General features: G+C 49.2%; 3 protein-coding genes across 3 annotated transcripts; 1 reads left to right on the top strand and 2 right to left on the bottom strand.

Annotated features, from left to right (window-relative positions):
* Positions 1–1602: 1602 nt before the first annotated feature.
* Positions 1603–4876, bottom strand: PSMB8 (proteasome 20S subunit beta 8). Its single transcript, XM_032253346.1, has 6 exons — positions 4678–4876; positions 3806–3953; positions 3536–3647; positions 3011–3140; positions 2408–2612; positions 1603–1934 (listed from the first exon to the last, which is right to left on the bottom strand). Exons 1-6 carry the CDS (start codon positions 4822–4824, stop codon positions 1846–1848), a joined length of 831 nt encoding a protein of 276 aa, XP_032109237.1. The 5' UTR covers positions 4825–4876; the 3' UTR covers positions 1603–1845.
* Positions 4877–6018: 1142 nt separating this feature from the next.
* On the bottom strand, positions 6019–14509 carry TAP1 (transporter 1, ATP binding cassette subfamily B member). The gene is given in 13 exon segments (XM_032253345.1): positions 6019–6601; positions 8053–8189; positions 8492–8654; positions 8898–9071; positions 9628–9816; positions 9975–10103; positions 10944–11141; positions 11560–11765; positions 12586–12716; positions 12864–12978; positions 13512–14207; positions 14210–14263; positions 14266–14509. Coding segments are annotated over 13 exon segments (2421 nt in total). The 5' UTR covers positions 14288–14509; the 3' UTR covers positions 6019–6394.
* A 48-nt stretch (positions 14510–14557) lies between these two features.
* Positions 14558–20017, top strand: PSMB9 (proteasome 20S subunit beta 9). The gene is made up of 6 exons (XM_032253347.1): positions 14558–14774; positions 16593–16660; positions 17700–17831; positions 18441–18570; positions 18805–18946; positions 19839–20017. Exons 1-6 carry the CDS (start codon positions 14715–14717, stop codon positions 19964–19966), a joined length of 660 nt encoding a protein of 219 aa, XP_032109238.1. The 5' UTR covers positions 14558–14714; the 3' UTR covers positions 19967–20017.
* Positions 20018–20070: the final 53 nt, after the last annotated feature.

The raw sequence follows: 20070 nt of genomic DNA on the forward strand, positions 1-20070 counted from the left end.
GCAGCTTTCGCTTTCGCTTCCCCAGCCCAGGCTTTCATTCCGGGCGGGGCCGCCGGGAGGGGGCGCGCGAGACCCGCAGACAGAACTGGAGCCCGAAATCCGGTTCGCCCCGCCCAGGCCTGCAGTGAGTCGCACTCACGTTTAGCGGCGGTTACTCTGGAATATAAAACTGAAAAAAATGTTTATTTGTCATTAAGTAAAATACAGTTGTCTCAGGACAACTTTATCTGTTGTCTTTGCTGTGTAATTGGAGACTGCTTTGTAACTGGAGAATCACTAGATTTTCTCAGTTACTAATTCAAGCTCTGAGCCTGCTATGAAGAAGGGCTGCTCTCTTCTCCCATGCAAGCTCCAGTTATAGGCGAGCGAAAAATAAGCCGGGCTCTCCTAAATGGAAGGTTCCAACCACTCTCACCAGGCCAAAGGGGAGTTCCACGTACGGATTTTGAATTTAGGAGGCCCTGATCTTTTATTTTCATCCATCCTTCTCAGCGGAGCACCTTGAGCTGGCGCGAATTCAGATGCCTCCAAGCCTGTACTCCAAATTCCGTTGGGAGCACCTTCAGCCTATGAGGGAAATGCACCGTACTGGGCCTTGGTTCTTGTTCTATTTTAACACTGTTTAGAACAGTAATCGGGTTTCTAAATGTCCTTCCTGACCCAGAGCCTACCTATGCAACAGAAAAATATGTTTATTCCAGAAAGGACTCCAGATTGAAACCACCTCCCAAACTGAAAGCAAAACAAACAAAATTCCCAAAGGAAGGGTCACTTGGATTCCAAATCACCGTTTTGAAATGTTATTTGTGTGTCTACCAGTGAGTCACTTAAAGTTTAAAATAGTGGTGTCGGGGAGGGGGTATTTTAAGTAGGGACTCAAAGTTTTTACAACTCTATTCATTCTGGCATTTTAAGAATCTCTCCCTAATGAAAAAAGCTCCGTGCTCAGCTGCTTCCTACTTTCAAGCATTTGTTTCCTTTACTCTCTGGAAAGTGACATGGTCCATAGTTCCAGCATGATTTCAAATATCTCATGATGTGTGTCACTCTCTTTTAACCAGGGCTTTTACATTTTCCCCACTTAAGGGAGTCCTTCTGATCTCTTCTTCCTTTCAAATTATAGTCCTGTCATCTTGCATATCAGCATGACACATCATGAAATGGGACCCCTAATGTCTGTCTATATTCAATATCTCCCAAGTGTTACTTGGGGTAAATGGTATGGTGTTTAGGATTGCCATATTAAGGTGAAGTGGAAGCTTTTTCATCCCACTCTATAATAAAGTCAAAAACAGCTATACTAGGTGTCCTATTCCCTGTTCCCCAAATCATTAACAGTGGACCACACAGGAGTCTCCAGTTCTCTCTCTATGGAAAGGACCCTAACCTACATGAAATTGCAAACAAGTGTCCATGGACAAAAATGAACAACCTTCCTGCGGTCTTGGAGAGATGAGTGTGGAAGGAAACTCCAGAAACAAATACGTGGTGAAGCCACATTTCTGAGACAGGGTTGAGTCCCTTCCCCAGAAAAAGCATCTCTTTATTTCCTGCCCCACCCACCAACCACAGGCCCAACCCCACTCAGCCACAAGAAGAAGGCATTTATAACCGTTTCTCTTTATTCTACTTAGTGGGGCACCAAGAAGCTTCCCCTGGGGGAAATGCTTGTTCTAATAGAGAACACACTGAAGATGCACTGCACCAGCCTCCTCTGGCTGCTGAGCAGGTAGTCTCTCTTTGGCTCAAGCTGGGCCTCATCTTCTCCGGGGGCTTAACATGGCTCAGGTCTCTGAGTCAGCCAAGCCCTCCCAGAGGAGGCCTGCCCAGGTGCCACCACCACTATTACTGACTGGCTTCCCGGTACTGGTGCAGCAGGTCACTGACGTCTGTACTTTCTACTTTCACCCAACCGTCTTCCTTCATGTGATACACTGCGGGCAAATGAGAAAAGAGCACAGAGTCACCTTTCACCTCAATTCCTGTCAATGGTGCTATGTTAAAGGCAGCAACAAGACGCATGTGCAGGCTTAAACCCATATGATTGGGCCTTCAATGCCCTTCTTCTGACTCTGAAAATTTTCTCCCTACCACTCTGCCTCCTTTGAGTCTCTCAATCTTTTTTTTTAATTTTTTCTTTTTTGAGACGGAGTCCTGCTCTGTGGCCCCAGACTAGAGTGCAACAGCACGATCCCAGTTCCCTGCAAACTCCACCTCCCCAGTTCAAACAATTCTCCTACCTCAGCCTCCCAAGTAGCTGGAATTACAGGCGCCCATCACCACGCCAGGCTAATTTTTGTATTTTTAGTAGAGATGGGGTTTCACCATGTTGGCCAGGCTGGCTCTCAATCTTAAATCACCCTCCCGACTCCTCCCAGGCATGGTGATGGGAGCATTGGTCTCTTACTATTGACAACGCCTCCAGAATAGCTGTCTCTGTGAGTGGCATGAACAATAGCCCTGCGGCCAAGGTCATAGGCCTCTTCAGGGCTAAGATTAGGCCGATAGCCACTGTCCATGACACCGTAGGCATAAGTGTTCCCACTACCAGTGGAGAACATATTTCCTGAGAGCCGAGTCCCATTTTGATCCACATAGTAGAGTCCAGGACCCTGTAAGATGAAAATTTTCAGGCTGAAATTGGAGAGGGAAATGTTGGCAACATAGAGGTTCAAATGTGAGTCATAAAAAGTGGACAAAAGAATGAATATTACCACAAGAACATTGGAATTAGGAGAGCACTTTGGTAAAGTCATAGAGCTTTAGAAATAAAAAAGGAAAAACAAACTTGAAATCAACTATTTGACAAAAGAGACAAGCTTACAAAACACATACAATGATCCATATCTGGGCCAATAAATAGCCCACGGATATACCGGAACAGTTCAATAACGGAGCATTCTATATGCCATGCATCTCGTCAGGGAGGGAGTAGGAGTATATGATGGGAAACAGATCTGTCATCCATGGGAAACATGGTGGGGGAACATGGAGAAGGAAGAGCACCCACCTTCTTATCCCAGCCACAGATCATACTGCCCATAGAGAGGCCCATGCCCCGGTACTGGCACATCATGTTGGACAGCAGCTTGGAGGCTGCGGACACTGAAATACGTTCTCCATTCCGCAGATAGTACAGCCTGTGTGAGGACAGGGTGGAGTGAGGGAGGGAAGGTTAGCTTTTTCCAACTTGATGGGGCAGGAAATGATTGAAGAGATAAGCATTGGAAAGGAATTATTTTGTAGGATCTAAAGATCAGAGAAAAATTTGGAATTTGAAGTATCTGAAACATACAAAGGCAGCCTCGTAAATGATACTATCCCACCAGGGTAGATGTGTCAGTGCTAAATAACTGACATATTATCTGGTTTATGAGTGGGGCATAAGCTGAGATTTGGGAGAAGGTTCTTATCACCAAAAGGCTGTATTTTGAAACATACTATAAGCACTAAGAGGGACCACATGGGAGCAATGATCTGAGAGATCCAGGGATTAACCACTAGACTAAGAAAGGAAAATGAGAGCCTCACTTACCTGCATTCCTTGGCCAGCAGGCGCTCCCAGTACTGACAGTCTGCTGCACAGCCAGACATGGTGCCAAGCAGGTAAGGGTTAATCTCAATCACCTTGTTCACCCGTAAGGTAGCTGAAAGAAGATGGAGTTTGGGGAGAGAAGGGATGACCCCACAAATCTCCCAGTGTGTCCTAAATCAATATCCACTTCCACTTTGCTGCAGAGTTGAGCTCCTGAGGAAAGGAGAGCCCAGATCCCCAGATTCTGCCTGCTGAAGCATATACACTCACCAATGTAGGACCCAGCTGAGGCCCGAGAATCCACTGCTACAATCACTCCATGCTGGAACTTGAAGGCGAGCGTGGTGGTGCCGTGGGCCATCTCAATCTGAACGTTCCTTTCTCCGTCCCCACAAAGGGACTGGAAGAATTCTGTGGGCTGATAAAAGAGGTGGAGAAAGGCGATGAAAAAATCTGTAGTAAGAGGCTCCAGAAAATGGTTTTAGAGAGTATGAGGGTGAGGAGATATGCAGAAATTGTCTAACCATCAATAAATGAAACAGTTAATAACAAATTAGAAGGAAATGGCTTGGAGAAGGAAAAGAAGAGGCATAATAGAAATAAAAGCAAGCACATGTTACCATTACTAAAAAATTTTGAGAGTGACTTTAAGGGTTTCTTCTATGAATAACTAATTTGACCCTCACAAAACACATTTAGTAACAGTATCCTCATTTTACAGAAGAGGGACTTGGGACCTAGACTAAGTTACTTGTTCTAAGTCACTCAACAGAGAGTTGCTGAGAGGAAGCTAGCAGGCAAAGTTCATAGGTTTTCCAAGACACTACACAGCTCCTATATCATGTGATAACCCACGAAAAAGGCTCCACGATTTGTATGTGGACAGGGGCAGAAAAGCTCTCTTTTCTTCCTTTGGGAGCCCCCACCTCACCTGTAACTCTTTGTCCTAAACTGCACTTCCTCCTCTCAGGCCCCATCCCCACGTGGCCTCTTCCTTCGGTCTGGCGCTCTCCAGGACTGAAGGCTGCCCCCAACCCGGTCCCCCGCACTCCCGCGCTCCCGCTTTCTTCTCCTCTCTGGCGACCCTTTACTTCTCAGCGCCCGCCTCCCGGCATCACCGGGGGTTCCCTTACAGCCCCGACCTGCATTCCCCGGGGTAAGGCGAGCTCTGGAGACTGCAAGGAGAAACTGTAGTGTCCCGGGTCCGAGCGACTCCCGCTTCCCGCAACTGGGAGAGCCCATTCCGGCCGCTGCCCTCTGGGGGCTCCGCATACATCCAGTAGCGCCATGACTACCCAGCACCCGGAGGTCTGTTGGCTCTTGGAGGAGGAAGTGAAAGCGAAAGCCACAGATCGAAGGGGAGGGAACCAGAATCTTTTCCACATCCCCCTGCCTTTTCCGAGAAAAGGACAATTAGTGCCTGGACCAGGACTATCACACTGGCGGACTGGCTTCTGTGCTCTGCCTTAATGGGGGTCGGGGGAATGATGGGTCAAGGACTGTAGGAAGAAAGCAAGAAAGGGACGGGCACCTTCAGAAGCCCCTTGGTGGTGGGTTACAGTGAGAAGCACCTCCAGGCCCGGGCAACCGCTGGAAACAAGGGTGAGTAGGGTCGTGTCATCTAAAGGCGCAGCCTCAACCAGAAAGCTGGAAGTCAGCAGGAGCTGGGAGCAGTTGCACGTGGGGTGGGGGTTCCTGTGACCATCACGTTACAAAACCGGGAGGGACAGGAGGGACGGGCAGAGTCTTGGGAACAGGTCCTGGGGCAACTGCAGCAGAATATACCCGCCGCGTGTGGGGGAAGGGGGCGCCAGGGAGAGGACGCAGTCTCTGAATCTTTCCACGAGGTCCTTCCTAGGGCCCCTCCCGGTTCAACGGTCTCCTAACCCGGAGTCAACCACAAGAGCCCTTTCTGCTCGCCCTTTCTAGCTCTGCTCCCGGCTTAGCTGAGCATTGCGGAGTTTGACGCCTCTGAACCCCGCCTCGCTTTGCAACCTGTGTTGGCCTCATCTGCCCAGCAACTGTTGACGTCACACGACCTGGGCCTCCCTGAATGGGAGAGATTTACTAGACAACCCCGCCCACTGTTCTGAGGTTTCCCCTACAGGCTCCGCTTGGGAGCCTGGTGAGCCAGGACCCGAGCGGACTAGGTGGTGAGTTGTGAGGCGCGCCCAGTCCCTCCTTTCGCGCCTGGCACTTGCTCTGGCCGCGCCTGCCCCATCTTTCACCTCCGGGAGGCCACGGCTCTGAGCTGCGTCCGCTGGTACCCTGGTGGGCCGTGTCGCGGGGCTGTTGCTCATTCTTAGGAGCAGCCGTAGAGGGATGGGGAAATGGACGGGGCTTCAAAGGAATTAGAAAGCTTAAGAGAGATGATGTACTTTGGGCGTAAGACATTGAGGATGATGAAAGAGGAGACACCTCGCTGCTGAAAAGTGCGCTGCAAAAGGCAGTGAGCCGTTTGGTGCGTCGGAAACATAAGAAACCACAGTACAAAACACCAATTTTATTATAAATATCAAGAATCTACAGGGTGTTTATTGGCCAGCATATGCCTTCAGTCGTATTGAAAATAGCTGATTTTCTTTCTGTACATTCTGAACATTTCTCGATTTTCAGTGTGCTGGCCACACCAAAGCACCAACCCTGGCTCCAAACTCAGTTACGCTAAGGAATTACATATCCTGTGTTTGCCTTCTAGGAAGTCTGAATTATCAAGAGGAGCTTGGAAAGGAGGTAAACACTCGGGAAATTTCAGGTAACTCCTCCTAGAAGCAGCTGCGTACTCTGCAGTTGTGGTTCTCCATCACAGCGAGGAGAAGAAAAGGGAGGGAGACGGAGTGCGCAGGTCTGAGAAGGCTTTCATTCTGGAGCATCCGCAGGAGCCTGCACCATGGCCCAATAGCACCCCTTTTTTTCTATGAGCTGCTGGTGGGTTCCCCTCTCCCGGATAGCACCTCCTTCCAAAAAGAGGATGTGGTCAGCCCGCTCCACCAGGCTGAGGTGCTGGGTGATGAGAAGCACTGAGCGAGAGCACCGCTCAGGGCTTTCGTACAGGAGCTGCTCCACCTGAGGAAAGACATCGGACTGTCAGAGCTGGGGACCCTCAGCCCAGGGAGACACCTGTGTTTCTAGGGCTGGGACTGACCTCACAGCATCACTGCTGGCTCTGCCAGCAACCCCAAGAACACCAAGGTTTCCCATTTTGAGTGCTTCTCCGCAAACCCCTTTTTTTTTGTTAAGGACTGTTTTACATGGAGGGGGCAAAAGTGGGATAAAAGTAAGAGTCCGAGGATGAAACATATGACAGGAGAATAAAGGCTCTTGAATAGTCCTCTTCTTTACCCATGGACTTGGAATTGTTATATTAAATTTTAAGAAAATATAATTTAGTAGTAAACAGATGAACATTCAAGTCAGGCAGACCTGAATTTGAGTCAAGGCTACACCACTCAAAAGCTATATGACCTCTTTTAGCCTCCAGTTTGTCATCTGTAGAATGACGGTAACAATGCCTGGCTCAGGATTCCTAATGAATAAATGAATGGGAGTGCATGTAAAGAGCCTAGCTTGATTAATATTGATATGACGAGGATGGGGTGGGCCTGGTGGCTCATGCCTATAATCCCAGCACTTTGGGAGGTCAAGGCAGGAGGATCGCTTGAGCCCAGGAGCTCAGGTCAGCCTAGGCAACATAGTGCTGTCTGTACAAAAAAAATTTTTTTTAATAAACAATATTATGAGGATGGTCTTTTCCTTATGTTTCATTTTAGAAATTCAGTCTATAGGGCTAGGCAAGGTGGCTCACACCTATAATCCCAGCACTTTGGGAGGCTGAGGTAGGCAGATTGCCTGAGCTCAGGAATTCAAGACCAGCCTTGGCAACATGGTGAAACCCCATCTCTACTGAAAATACAAAAATCAAGCAGGCGTAGTGGCGTACACCTGTAGTCCCAGCTATTCAGGAGGCTGAGGGGAGAATCACTTGAGCCCAGGAGATTGAGGCTGCAATGAGCCAAGATCATGCCTCTGTGCTACAGCCTGGCGAGCGAGGCTCACAATAGAGCAAGACACTGTCTTAGAAGAAAGAAAGAAGGAAAGAAAGAAAGAAAGAGAAAGAGAGAAAGAAGAAAAGAAAGAAAAAGAAAGAAAGAAAGAAAGAAAGAAAGAAAGAAAGAAAGAAAGAAAGAAAGAAAGAAAGAAGAGGAGGAGGAAGGACGGAAAGAAGGAAGGAAGAGAAAGGAGGGAGGGAGGGAAGGAAGGAAGGGAGGGAAGGGAGGAAGGAAGAAAGAAAAGAAATTCAGTCTGTAGTGTAGATAGGCTCTTTTAACTGGTTCTAGGTGTCTCGTCTTTGCCTCATCTTCTATCTCTACTCCTTGGGGAGGCATCCAGTGGAGCTGTATTTGGGAACTGAGAATCACAAGGACTGGTTTGTATAATTATGTTAGTAAAACCAACAGAAGATGTAGAGAAGAAGCAAGATTGATGGGATATAGGCATTAAGAAGATGAATGCCTCACCTGTAACTGGCTGTTTGCATCCAGGGCACTGGTGGCATCATCCAGGATGAGTACACATGGTTTCCGGATCAATGCTCGGGCCAGCGCCACTGCCTGCCGCTGACCCCCTGATAGCTGGCTCCCAGCCTCGCCTACCTCTGCAGAGCAAAGGGCCAAGATGAGAACTGTATAGCCATACGTGTGTGTACACGCTCACACACACACACATGCATTCACACACTTACACACACCAAGGTCTGACAGTTGTAGCTGGACAGGGGAGATTCTGGGAAGATGAACAGAGTCCTGAGGATGTTAGGATGAAGAAGCCATAGGAGCAAGATCTTACAACTTCAAATTCATGTCCATGGGGCAGGAGGAACTGAGAGATAAAGGCAAGACTATTGGGGTTTCAGTAAAGGTAAAGATGGTTGGGCAGTGAGATGAGCAGAGACAGTACCTGTGTCATAACCCTGAGAAAATCCAGAGATGAAACTGTGGGCCCCAGACTTTACTGCAGCAGCTGTGATTTCCTCCATAGTTGGCTTCTGGGTCAGGCCATAGGCAATATTTTCTTGAAGACTTCTTCCAAATATCTGTGGCTCTTGTCCCACTGCAGCCACCTGAGATGAAATATGATGAAGAGTCATAGAACAAGGCACACAGGAGCATGGTTATCTAGAGACCGAAGATTCAAAATCTTTATTGAGAACATATCACGAAATCGCACTACATCCCTCCTGACCACACCACCATCTCCACCCAGGGTCTCTTATCATTCCCTAAGCCCCCTTTCAGAGTGCTCAGTAAGAATACTCTTCTTATGTGATGCTCTCTGCCGTCCTTCCTGCCACCTTCTTGCATACCTGCCTGTGCAGGTAGCGGTGCTCATATTGGGGAAGGGGCTTCTGATCCAACAGCAGCTGTCCCCCGGTGGGCTGGTACAGATTCTGCAGCAGGGCAGCCACTGTGCTCTTCCCAGAACCATTGGGTCCCACCAGCGCCGTCACCTCCCCAGGGCATAGGGTGAACGTCAGCCCCTAGAGGACAGAGAAGCACACAATAAGAGGTTATCAAGGCCTCTAACCTTGAGAGTGTCCTTGTCTTGTTACATAGCATGATGTCTTACCCCAGAAGAAAAACGGGGAAATATAGCAACTCCTGCCCTCCCACATGCACAGATCTCTGGGTGATGCCTCCCCAAGGCATAGAGATAGAAGATGAGGCAAAGACAAGGGCAGAGACCCAGCACCGCTACACCACACACTTGACATCAGATCCCACCAGGAAATGGAAAAATCACACTCCAAATTACAAAGGAAAAGGAAAGATGATAGACTGAAGACAGATTTTGCTGCAGCAATTCCTTGGAATGTGAAAGCACTCTCTTCAAACCCTCTTCTCCCATTCTCTTTGGAAGCCGAAACTGGGTTCTTGAGTTTGGGGAAGATTTATGGGACAGATGATGCTTACCATTGCCTTTAAAGGGTTAGGAAGGATATATGCTTGGTGGTAAGCAGGCTGAAGGCAGGAAGAAAATTTAGGGTGGCAGAACTGCAGGTGGGGCCAGTGGAACACAGGGATTGGTGGCGGTACCTGTAGCACTAAGACATCTGGACGGTTTGGGTAGGCAAAGGAGACATCTTGGAACTGGACAAGGCCCACCAAGTGTAAGGGAGTCAACAGACCACTAGGTGGGCAGCGCGGGGTGCGGTCCAGGTACTCAAATATTTTCTCTGAAGAGCCCACAGCCTTCTGTACTCTGGGGTAGGTGGACAGCAGTACCTAGAGGGAGATAAGAATAGTGAAAGTGAGGCGGGAGACCTAGTCTGCTTGCCAGCATTACGTGAAGTGAGAAGGGTAAAGAATGGAAGGAAAGCACACAGATGGCGCTGGGCCAGAGGAAGGAATCACACTGGGAAGTGAAGGTGGAGGGACCTCACCTCCACAGCCTCAGTGAACTGCATCTGGTAGAGAACAAATGTGACAAGGTTCCCACTGCTTACAGCGCCACTGGTCACCAGCTGCCCACCAGTGTAGAGGATTCCCACCTTCAGCAGCATCCCTGAAATCTATAAAGAGACCACAGAAAAAAGGGACTGAAATAGAGAAATCTGGAAGGGACACAAAGAACCACAGTCATTAACATAAAGGAAATATCAAGTCCCTTTGTCCCAAGTGACATCAGCAGGCTCAGTAGGTAGACAGGAGAATGAACCAGAGACCCCATGGAGTCCGGCTCAAATGCATAGAAGTCATGGTTATCTTCACCACCATCACCACTGTCACCTTGCCTGGGAAGCATTTTACTCTTCACACAAAAGGCTTTCATTCATGTGATGTCAGCTAATGTATCAGGAACCCTATAAGGAAGATTATATCACTCCATTTTTCAAAAATGAGGAAACAGCCTCAGAGAAGGTAAATTAGTTGCCATGATCACAAGGCAAGTAAATGGCATCATCAAGCCAGGACCTTCTGATCACTGGTGTAGCTCTCTTTCCAGTGCATCACAGATGTCCCTCATCCCTGGCTTCCCTATTCCCATCACTCTCAGTAGCACGTCTACACAGTACCAGCATGCAACAGGCCCAGGTGCAAGAATCTATGGCTCCCTGCACTTCCTCTGAGAGGCAAAGGAAGGCCCCAGGACTGTAAGACATGCATGTCTCCAATCTACATGATTGGGTGGATTTTATATACCATACTGAAAGGAAGCCACCTGGCATCTTTAAGGAGAGGGAGGGGGTTAGGGACACTAAGTAGAGTCATTGAGCCTCAGGTTGCTAGGATGAAAACACTGAACCAACTATCTCCCAGTAAAGGAGTAGTGGAAGCAGAGTCATGGGAATGGGAATGGAGTCACGGCATCTTGGGAACAAGGGAATGGGTATTCATCTTCAGGTGCTCACACTGGTGGTCCACAAGTTGACTGCATAGGCCAGAGCCTCCTTCTGGTTGAGTGTCCTTATTTCTTGTAGCTTTTCCCTAAACTTCTGGACTTCACCCTCCTCATTGGCAAAGCTTCGAACTGTAGGCATGGCCGACAGAGCCTCAATGGCCACCTGGCTTGACTTTGCCAGAGATTCCTGCACCTGCACTCCCAGCAACTGTGGAGACATGGACAAGAGAGGTCACATGGGTTGGCAAACCATCAGGGACATTAATACCTGAGTTACCTAGTTGGAAATTAAAGGTGAGAAGAGGCAGAGGAAAGGGAGAGAAGAGAAAGAGACACAGCTATGCCCCTTGGATACTAAAGAAATACAAGGAAGAGGAAAATGACTCAGAACAAGCTGGGGATCAAATTCTTAAATAGAGACTGTGCTAGAAAAGAAGATCTAGAGAGTATGGAGAGTAATGTTGAGCAAGCTGGGAACATGGATCACAGGGACAGGGCGTTCTGTGAAGATGGAGAATCAGTAAGGGCGCCAGGAAAGTTGGACTGAAAGCAATATTAGAGGCACTGATTCTACCAACTCTGGGAGATGAGGGTCTGTTTAGAGCGGGTCAACTCCATGAACATACCTGGTTCCATTTTCCCAGCTTCTTGGGCAGAAGGAAAAGCAGAGGCAGGGCGACCAGGCTGACCATGGTGAGAGGCACTGACTCCCAGAGCATGATCCCCAAGAGACACATGCCTCGCACCAGGTACCACAGAAGTAAGCTCAGATTCCCACTCAGAGACCCACTCAGGGTGGACGTGTCCTCTGTTACCCGAGACGTGATGGTACCTGCAGGGTTGGGAGAAGAGAGTGAGGTGAATCAGACAGGTTCCAAGTGAGGAGAGGAACTAACAATGAGCCAGGGTACCAAGGTCAGGGATGTCAACATGGGGTTCTAAGGAGGCTGCAGGAAACATGTTTAGGGGTTCGCAGAGGTCTGCAAATCTCAGTGCAGGGAGGATGAGTGTTAGAGAAGAAAGGCCTGACCCGAGACTTTCATTTTTATTATAAAGACATTGATGCACATGTGAATTTCCATTTTTCTGAAAGCATTCTGTTCCCTAAAGAACCTGTATGTCCCATGCTATACACACAGGCAGGAAGAGCTCAAACTGGTCACGTAACAGAAATGGAGGAGGAGGGTGCTGCTAGGAAGCGTGCCAGTCTGTGGAGCCCTCACTGGGAATCAAGAGACTAGGGTTCTAATCCCAGGTGTGTCTCTAGCCATATGTAACTGTGCAGTTTCAGTATTTAGGGTCTCAGCCTCAGTTGCCTTCTCTTCAGATGAGGCAGTTGGTCTCTATAAGCTCGAAAATTCCAGGTTTGAAATTCTATGGTTTCTATCTAAGGATGCATAGGAACAGACTTATAAGAAAATCCGTGATGAAAACTCTAGGTTTTTCTTAAAGGACAACAATATTTTACTCCTGAGGTATGTCAAGAATAAGAAAGAACAGTGTGTGTGTGTGTGTGTGTGTGTGTGTGTGTGTGTGTGTGTGAGAGAGAGAGAGAGAGAGAGAGAGAGAGAGAGAGCGGGGAGGTGGGAGATCAAAGCAGATGTATGATATAAATAGTACATGGTGTATAATGAAAGAGTTTCATGAGAAACCTGTTTGGTTCTGTTGGAAAAACTCTGTCTCCTGGCGCAGGACAGCCCCAAACACCTCTCCCTGCAAGTGGCTGTGAACGCGGCCCATGGTGGTGTTATAGATCCTGTCACCCACGAACTCCAGCACTGCACTAGAAAGAGCCCGGGAAAAAGGGGGTCACGGTGTGTTCAGGGAACAGATTGAAGGTCCCAGGTATCCCCATGTAAGTGCATTTTGGACAGCAGCCCCAAATTCCAACTCCCTCTTTTGCAGAGTGAGCTATTTTCAGCCCCCAGACCTGGCTATGGTGAAAATGGACATAAGAGTTATGTTTCGAGTGAAGGTATCCACTGAGCCTTTTTGTAGAATCCAGTCAGTGAGGCGGCCTGTGAAGAATGGAATGGCCATCTCCCCTGGGGAAAAAGAAGAGAGGTCACGCACTAATATTGTCTAGGCGGGTCAGTTCCAGTCAGACTGGCCCCACCACTCCTCCTCCCCCTCACCATCATGCTGGAGAGCATCAGAAGAAAGGAAACACTGACATCTCAATCCCGAACCTAAATAGGCTGCCCTCGAACTCACTACCCTGTGGTTGGTCTCCCAGAACTTTGAGGATTTCATTGGGAAGGCTGGAGATCATGAAGTAGAAAAGCCTCCCGTTAAAGATGAGGATGCCGGGCCCCTCTGCCCCAGAGCGAAGAACTTCCCCGCCCCCGCCGTGGCCCAGAGAATCAAGACCCGGCCAGCAATGGAACCCAGAACTCCTGACTCCCTCCAATTCAGTGCAGTTTCTTCTACGCTGAAGTGGTCTTCCAGGACCCACGCTAGGACTTCTTCCCCTGCTGCGCATTTTCCAGAACCCACGCTACTCTACCTCACTGACAATTACTTTAGATTCCTGCCCCGTCCCCTCGTGTCGCCCCCTCGCGCCCTGCGTTCCCCTTACCAATAGAGGATAGGACCACCAGGACCAGGAACAGCGAGAGGCGGCGCATCTCCGGGCCCAGGAAACGTAGAAGCCGAAGCACAGGGTCTCCAGAGCTTCCCTGACTGCCGGGCACGCCGAGGCCCCCGAGCTTGTGCCATAGGACGGCTGCGGGCAGTGCCGCCGCGTAGCTGACGATGAAGGCGCTGGGGTGACTTCCCCAGTTCAGTAGCCTGGTGCTATCCGCGGCCCCGGGGGTTCCCCACGAGACCAGCTCTCGGAACGAGGCAAGTCCCGGCAGGGCTAAGCCCAGTGCCGCCGCCAAAGGCTCCAAAGCCGCCAGCCAGCCCTGGGCACCTGCGTTTTCGCTCTTGGAGCCAACCGTTGCCCTGAGGACCCCGCGGGCCCCCAGCCACAGCACGGCCCAACGGCTCAGGCCCACTGCCCAGACCCGGAGCAGCGGCAGCGCGGTGGGCACCAGCAGGAAGAATATGCAGGGCAGCGCGGTCCGGAGCAGCACCCAGTCAGCGAGAAGCAGCAGCACTGTCCCCAGCCACGCGACAGAAGCTCCGGAAAGGCAGGGGCACCCGCGGGGAGCGGGACACCTAGAGCTAGCCATGGGCACGGTGACGCCGTCCGGGTCCGGGCCGGACCTGAAACTCTCCTCGCTACGGTAGGGTGGGAGTCTCTGGGTACCTCTGAGTCCGCCCCTACTGGGGTTGAGGGACAGAGCGAGGGCGGGGCTCTCGGAAAGTCCCAGGAACCGACTGATTGGTGCTGGCGAGAAGCGCAGCCATTTAGGGGAAAGCGAAATCGAAAGCGGCAGCCTGCCCACTAGATACGCCCACTTCCAAAAGTGGCCTGCCCAGACTATTTTGGGAACAAGCGTGGAAATCAAATCTGAGAATCTGGGGAGCAGCACTGGTGCCCAATTTTCTCCATCACGCACACCCCTCGCGCTTCTCCCTGCCTCCTGCCTCTCCACTTATACCAGTTTTCCCACCCAGCCTCAGGACGGGGCTGACTCGTCACTTGTCTCCGGGCAGATCCTACCTACACAGGTTAGCGCCCGGCGCTAAGTCGCCCCGCAGCACCCAAGCGCCTCCTGGCGGTGCCGTGGAGGGGCGGGGCTGCCGGCTGCGCGCTGCGCGCTGCGCGCTGCGCGCTGTCCTAGGTCCGAAACTAGTGCCCCAGGCGGCGAGGAGCGCGCGGTGCCTGGCAGGGATGCTGCAGGCTGGAGCACCAACTGGGGACTTACCCCGGGCAGGAGAAGTCCACACCGGGGTAATAGGTCTGGGCTTGAGGGTTGGCAGAGGGGTGGAGGAGGTGCAGGGGCCGGGGGACGCTGGAAGCGCGGAGAAGTGACTGCAGAGACTGACGCGAGAGTAGGGTGGTAGAAGCTAGCAGCGGTTGCAACCCGTACTGAGCACAGCGTATTTCTATTCTGAGGGGGGTCGTCTAGGGTGTCCATGAAGGCACGCAAGGCTGGTGGAAAAGGGGGTGCTTTGACTCTTAGCTAGAAGCGTCAAGGGGAAGCTGCTCTAAAGCGCTTTCGCTTTCACTCTGGTCCGGACAGTGGGGGCTGGTTAAATCAAGAAAGGGGGTTGGGGACATGCAAAGAGATGAGGAAATGGTACCCGGGGTGAAGCAGAATACCACTTGGGAGAAGGAAACATGGGCACTTATTAAGAAGGACCAATTCATCACGCAGACTTTTGATAAACTTGCCACTGGGTACTCAACCCAAGCACTGATAATGGGGGTTCTGTGTTAACCTGTGATGCCCTTCCCTAGCTTGACCTAGGAAGGCCCCTCCTTGACCCAGATGCTGCCTTGCTCCCTTTTCTGTGTCTTCCCTGCCCACTCCCATGTGCCAACTGGGGGACTTTGCTTAGGATGGGCACCTGGGGCAGGTGGTAGCCCCAAGACTGGCTGGCTTCTGCTCTCAGACTACTGCCACCACTTGTGTCTCGGGGGCGGCTTTGTTGTAGAGGAATAGCCCCTAAGATGAAGTTGACTGCTCTTTGGCCCTCTATTCATGATAAGTCGGTCTGGTGGAAAACACACTCAGAGGAGTGTCCTTTGGGGCCAGAGTAACTTATGGCCTGGTAAGAAAGGCACAGTAAAACCACATAATTTGGGAAATCTCCCCTAACTGCCAAATGAGCAGTGGCAAGTAGGAAGCAGAAGTCAAACAAGGGATAAGAGTTAAACCTGAATTTTAGTCCCAGGTCTACTATTAATTCTGTGTGACTTTGCATAAGTCGTTTGCATTTTCTGTGACTTGGTTTCCTCATTTGAACCAAAGATCCTTAAGGCTCCTTCCAACTCAACAGTAGAAAAAATATACCTTTATCTTCCACCACTTTCTCATGATTCTTTTTCTTGACCTGGAAAAGTCAGCTTAACCTCTTCAGTCAAATCCTCTCTTGGTACAGATTTACCCCCCTGGCTGCTCAGATACCTATTTATCTCTGGATCAGAAGTTCCATAACTGAAACTTTTATTTTAAACCATCTGCGTGTTCCTTGCTACTTCTCTCCTGCCTTGCCTCTGGCCATGCTAACCACTGCCCTCCTCGATTTTTTCCAATGTTCAGTAAATTGAAAGAGCTCACTTCTGATGAAATGGCAGTGAGAGTGAAGGATTGTGGGCCAAAAAAAAAAAAAGGGCTGACCTTGTTTCCCAAGGTCATAGGCACTTGCTCTGAGTTGGGTCTATACCACATCTGCACATACTATGAGCCCTTCCAGTGGAGAAAAATTTCACTTGTGGAGCAGCTTCACTTCTACCTATAGGAGCTTAATTTCCACCTCTCTCTCTTCAGTGGAAAGGATTCCACTAGGCAAGTCGGAACCTGGGGACACAGGTCTTTCTGTGTTGTATCACAGCTGGGCTGTGGCATTCCGCTACAGCCGGATGAAGAAATAGAGAAAGTGGAAAGATGAAGGGGAAAAAGCCTGTACTGACAGTCAGCTCTGGCCTGTTACTGTGTGATCTTTGAGCCAGTCACTTCACCTCTCTGGGAATGTTTCTTCTTCTCTAACATGAGGGGATCAAGGCTCTTCTTGCCCCAACATTCCATGTTCTGTGTCTCTGCAGACAACCATCATGGCAGTGGAGTTTGACGGGGGCGTAGTGGTGGGTTCTGATTCCCGGGTGTCTGCAGGGTGAGTAAAACGGAAGCTAATGGCCTCAAATACACATTTTTCTTACCTATTCATGAAAAGACTGGTGAACTGGAGCTTTGGAGGAATGGAGTTGACCTTCCCAAAAAGCCACTATAGTAAACTATTTGGTGGGTGCCTGGGTCTCTGAATTTCTGGAGGAGGATCTGGGGACTGAATGCCTATGTGACCTGTCCCAGTAGTGTACAGGGATGAGTGTAAAGGAACTGAGTCTGAGAGGGGGACAGGAGATAGAGTTTTGAGGGGCTTCTTTCCCTCTGTGTTTAGGGATCAAAAAGATTATTCTGTTAAGCAGATGTTTGGTTTCTCATTTACCACGTATGGAATTATTTTGTCTCTTCTCCCCCTCCTAACCAATTTCGTCACATGCAAAATTAGTATATGGGGTTAGCTCAATATTACTTACATGAGGTTCCATAGAACATAACTCCCTCAAGATTTTTAATAGCAAAGGAAAATTGATGAGGCGTATTTTTCTGAACTTAGTGTTTTTTGTCTTATTATAAAACCTAAGCCTGAAAAATAAGCCTAATTTTGATTAACACCTGCAATGATTAATAATATCTAAGATGATTATTATTTGCCTCCTGCTTTAATTCAAACATTAAACCTCATGCTATTCTCTTGTCAAATAAATCTGAGAGACATTGAACGATCACCCTCAAAAACTCCTGAGTTCTGGTTGGGTGCGGTGGCTCATGTCTATAATCTCAGCACCTTGAGATGCCGAGGTGGGCAGATATTTGAGGATAAAAGTTCGAGACAGCCTAACCAACGGGTTGAGACGCGGTCTCTATTAGAAATACAAAAATTAGCTGGGCTTAGTGGTGGGTGCCTATAATCCCACCTACTTGGAAGGCTGAGGTAGGATAATCACTTGAACCAGGAGGCGGAAGTTGCAGTGAGCCGAGATCGTGCCACAGCACTCCAGCCTGGGCAACAGAGTGAGACTCTGTCTCAAAAAAAAAAAAAAAAAAAAAATTCCTGAGGTCTAACGTTGGTGACTGTTGACTCTCGACAGCCAGGCGGTGGTGAACCGAGTGTTTGACAAGCTGTCCCCTCTACACGATCGCATCTACTGTGCACTCTCTGGTTCAGCTGCTGATGCCCAAGCCGTGGCCGACATGGCTGCCTACCAGCTGGAGCTCCATGGGTATGAAGCTCTGGGTTTCTGACTCCACACCGACTAGAGCTCCCCCAACTTGCATGAATCTCTGTACAGTGTGCTGTTCCTGGAGCTGGACACTAGAAAATGAAGGATTCTTGATTTGGCTCCTGCTGGCACTTGAATCTGCCAGTTTCTGCACCTGTAAAGTAGAGATAATAGTACTTCATGAGACGGTTATTTTGAGAACCATGTGATATATGTGAACACAGTTTAAAAGCTGTAAATCACTATCCTAATATAAATAATCAGGACGAAAGCAATATTGTGACCCACCATAATGTCAGGCAGTTACCATAAGAGAAATCAAGGTCATTGGGACGGAAGTAACCTTATCTGCTTTTCCCCATAAAAGCAGGGCCCTGGCCGCCAAAAGAAAGTTATGTGGGTGGGGCTGAGCAAAAGAGAGTGAGCAATTCAAAGCTTCCTACCCGTTAGTGGTGTGGGACTCTGGTTGCCCTGTCCATGTGGGAGGGAGGCTGCAGTTTGAACTATTGCAGCTATAGTTTTCAGGGGTCATTTAGCAGGGATGGTGGTAACAGTACAGGAGAGTGAGACTTAAAATTCTATCAACCTTATTCCTAATCATTCCTTCAGGATAGAACTGGAAGAACCGCCACTTGTTCTGGCTGCTGCAAATGTGGTGAGAAATATTAGCTACAAATATCGAGAGGACTTGTCTGCACATCTCCTGGTAGCTGGCTGGGACCAACGTGAAGGGGGCCAGGTGAGTTTCTCCTAAAGCACTCTCTCTGCTGGGATTCCCCACTCTCCTGCAGAGGAAGATGGAAGTCCTATGTCATTCTAGCAATGAGTTCCAAGGACACTACCTCTGAAAGTGTAGTACATTGGATATATGAGATACTAGGGCTTCATTTCAGGTGCAGAGACCACTTAATGTCTTAGTGGGAAGGAAGGGTTTGATGATCCTTTAGTCTAACCTGAGGATGCCCCTCCTCAGGTATATGGAACCCTGGGAGGAATGCTGACTCGACAGCCTTTTGCCATCGGTGGCTCCGGCAGCACCTATATCTATGGTTATGTGGATGCAGCATATAAGCCAGGCATGTCTCCCGAGGAGTGCAGGCGCTTCACCACAGACGGTAACCCACCAAGTGGAAGGGTACCTGGGGAGGGCTTTTAAACAAGGGAAGGAAGTAGATTATGAGGAACAGGAAGAGAAATACAAGGGTGATCGTTTAAGCTAATATCCAAACTGGTACTCTTTTAAGAGCGAAAAGGGGCAGGACAAATGCAAAGCTCGATGGGGCTCTTGGGCAATAGGATAAACCAGGGCTGCTGTGAGTAAATCAAATGAGGATACACAGTCACCGTAAGAACCAGTGGTATGCTAAGCACAATGGTTTACACCTGTAATTCCAACACTTTGGAAGGCTGACGCAGGAGGATTACTTGAGCCCAGGAGTTTGAGACCAGCCTAGACAAGATGGTGAAACCCTGTCTCTACAAAAAAATAAATAAATAATACGAGAAACGATCTGGGCATGGTATGCACACTTGTAGTCCCAGTTACTCAGGAGGCTGAGGTGGAAAGATCGTCCGAGCCAGAGAGGTCAAGTCTATGATGAGTGGTGATTGTACCACTGCAGTCCAGCCTAGGTGACAAAGTGAGACCCCTGTTTGAAAAATAAGTAAATAAGTAAAAGAACCAGTGGTGTGCTGAGGCTGGCTTGGGACAGCTCAGGAGAGCTGCTTGTTAAATATCCAAGGATTTGTGGGCTGCTTGTTAAGCTGTTTGTAACTTTGTAACTTGCGATTGATCACAGTGGGAGCATTTACACCATGGACATCAGCAGAAGCCTTTGCAAAAAAAAAAAAAAAAATGATTTACGAGGACACCATTAAATAGGCCTTTCTGGAAGTTGGGTTTTGAGGTGAAAGCAGTAGTAGGCATATGGATGGAGAAGGAATAAAAAGATTTTCGGAGCTAAGCCATTCTCTCTCTCCCTCTCTCCAACTTGAAACCCTCTGCAGCCATTGCTCTGGCCATGAGCCGGGATGGCTCGAGTGGGGGTGTCATCTACCTGGTCACTATTACAGCTGCTGGCGTGGACCATCGAGTCATCTCGGGCAACAAGCTGCCAAAATTCTATGATGAGTGAACCTTCTTCAGATTTCTTTCTTATTTTGTAATAAACTCTCTAGGACCAAAACCTGATATGGTCATTGGGAAATGGGTGCTTGGGGAGATGGAGTTAGGGGAGGA

Source organism: Sapajus apella, unplaced genomic scaffold, assembly GCF_009761245.1.
Source record: "Sapajus apella isolate SASKATOON/1434 unplaced genomic scaffold, GSC_monkey_1.0 scaffold83, whole genome shotgun sequence".
Classification (NCBI taxonomy): domain Eukaryota; kingdom Metazoa; phylum Chordata; class Mammalia; order Primates; family Cebidae; genus Sapajus; species Sapajus apella.

Excerpts from the sequence above, each read along its gene's own strand:
- PSMB8 (XM_032253346.1), bottom strand. The coding sequence starts at position 4,824 with ATGGCGCTACTGGATGTATGCGGAGCCCCCAGAGGGCAGCGGCCGGAA. Across the intron at positions 3,141-3,535 it reads CTGCTGGCCAAGGAATGCAG|GCTGTACTATCTGCGGAATG; the intron begins GTAAGTGAGGCT and ends GTCCTCACACAG. Across the intron at positions 2,613-3,010 it reads TCTGTGGCTGGGATAAGAAG|GGTCCTGGACTCTACTATGT; the intron begins GTGGGTGCTCTT and ends TTCATCTTACAG.
- PSMB9 (XM_032253347.1), top strand. The coding sequence starts at position 14,715 with ATGCTGCAGGCTGGAGCACCAACTGGGGACTTACCCCGGGCAGGAGAA. Across the intron at positions 16,661-17,699 it reads GATTCCCGGGTGTCTGCAGG|CCAGGCGGTGGTGAACCGAG; the intron begins GTGAGTAAAACG and ends GACTCTCGACAG. Across the intron at positions 18,947-19,838 it reads CAGGCGCTTCACCACAGACG|CCATTGCTCTGGCCATGAGC; the intron begins GTAACCCACCAA and ends AACCCTCTGCAG.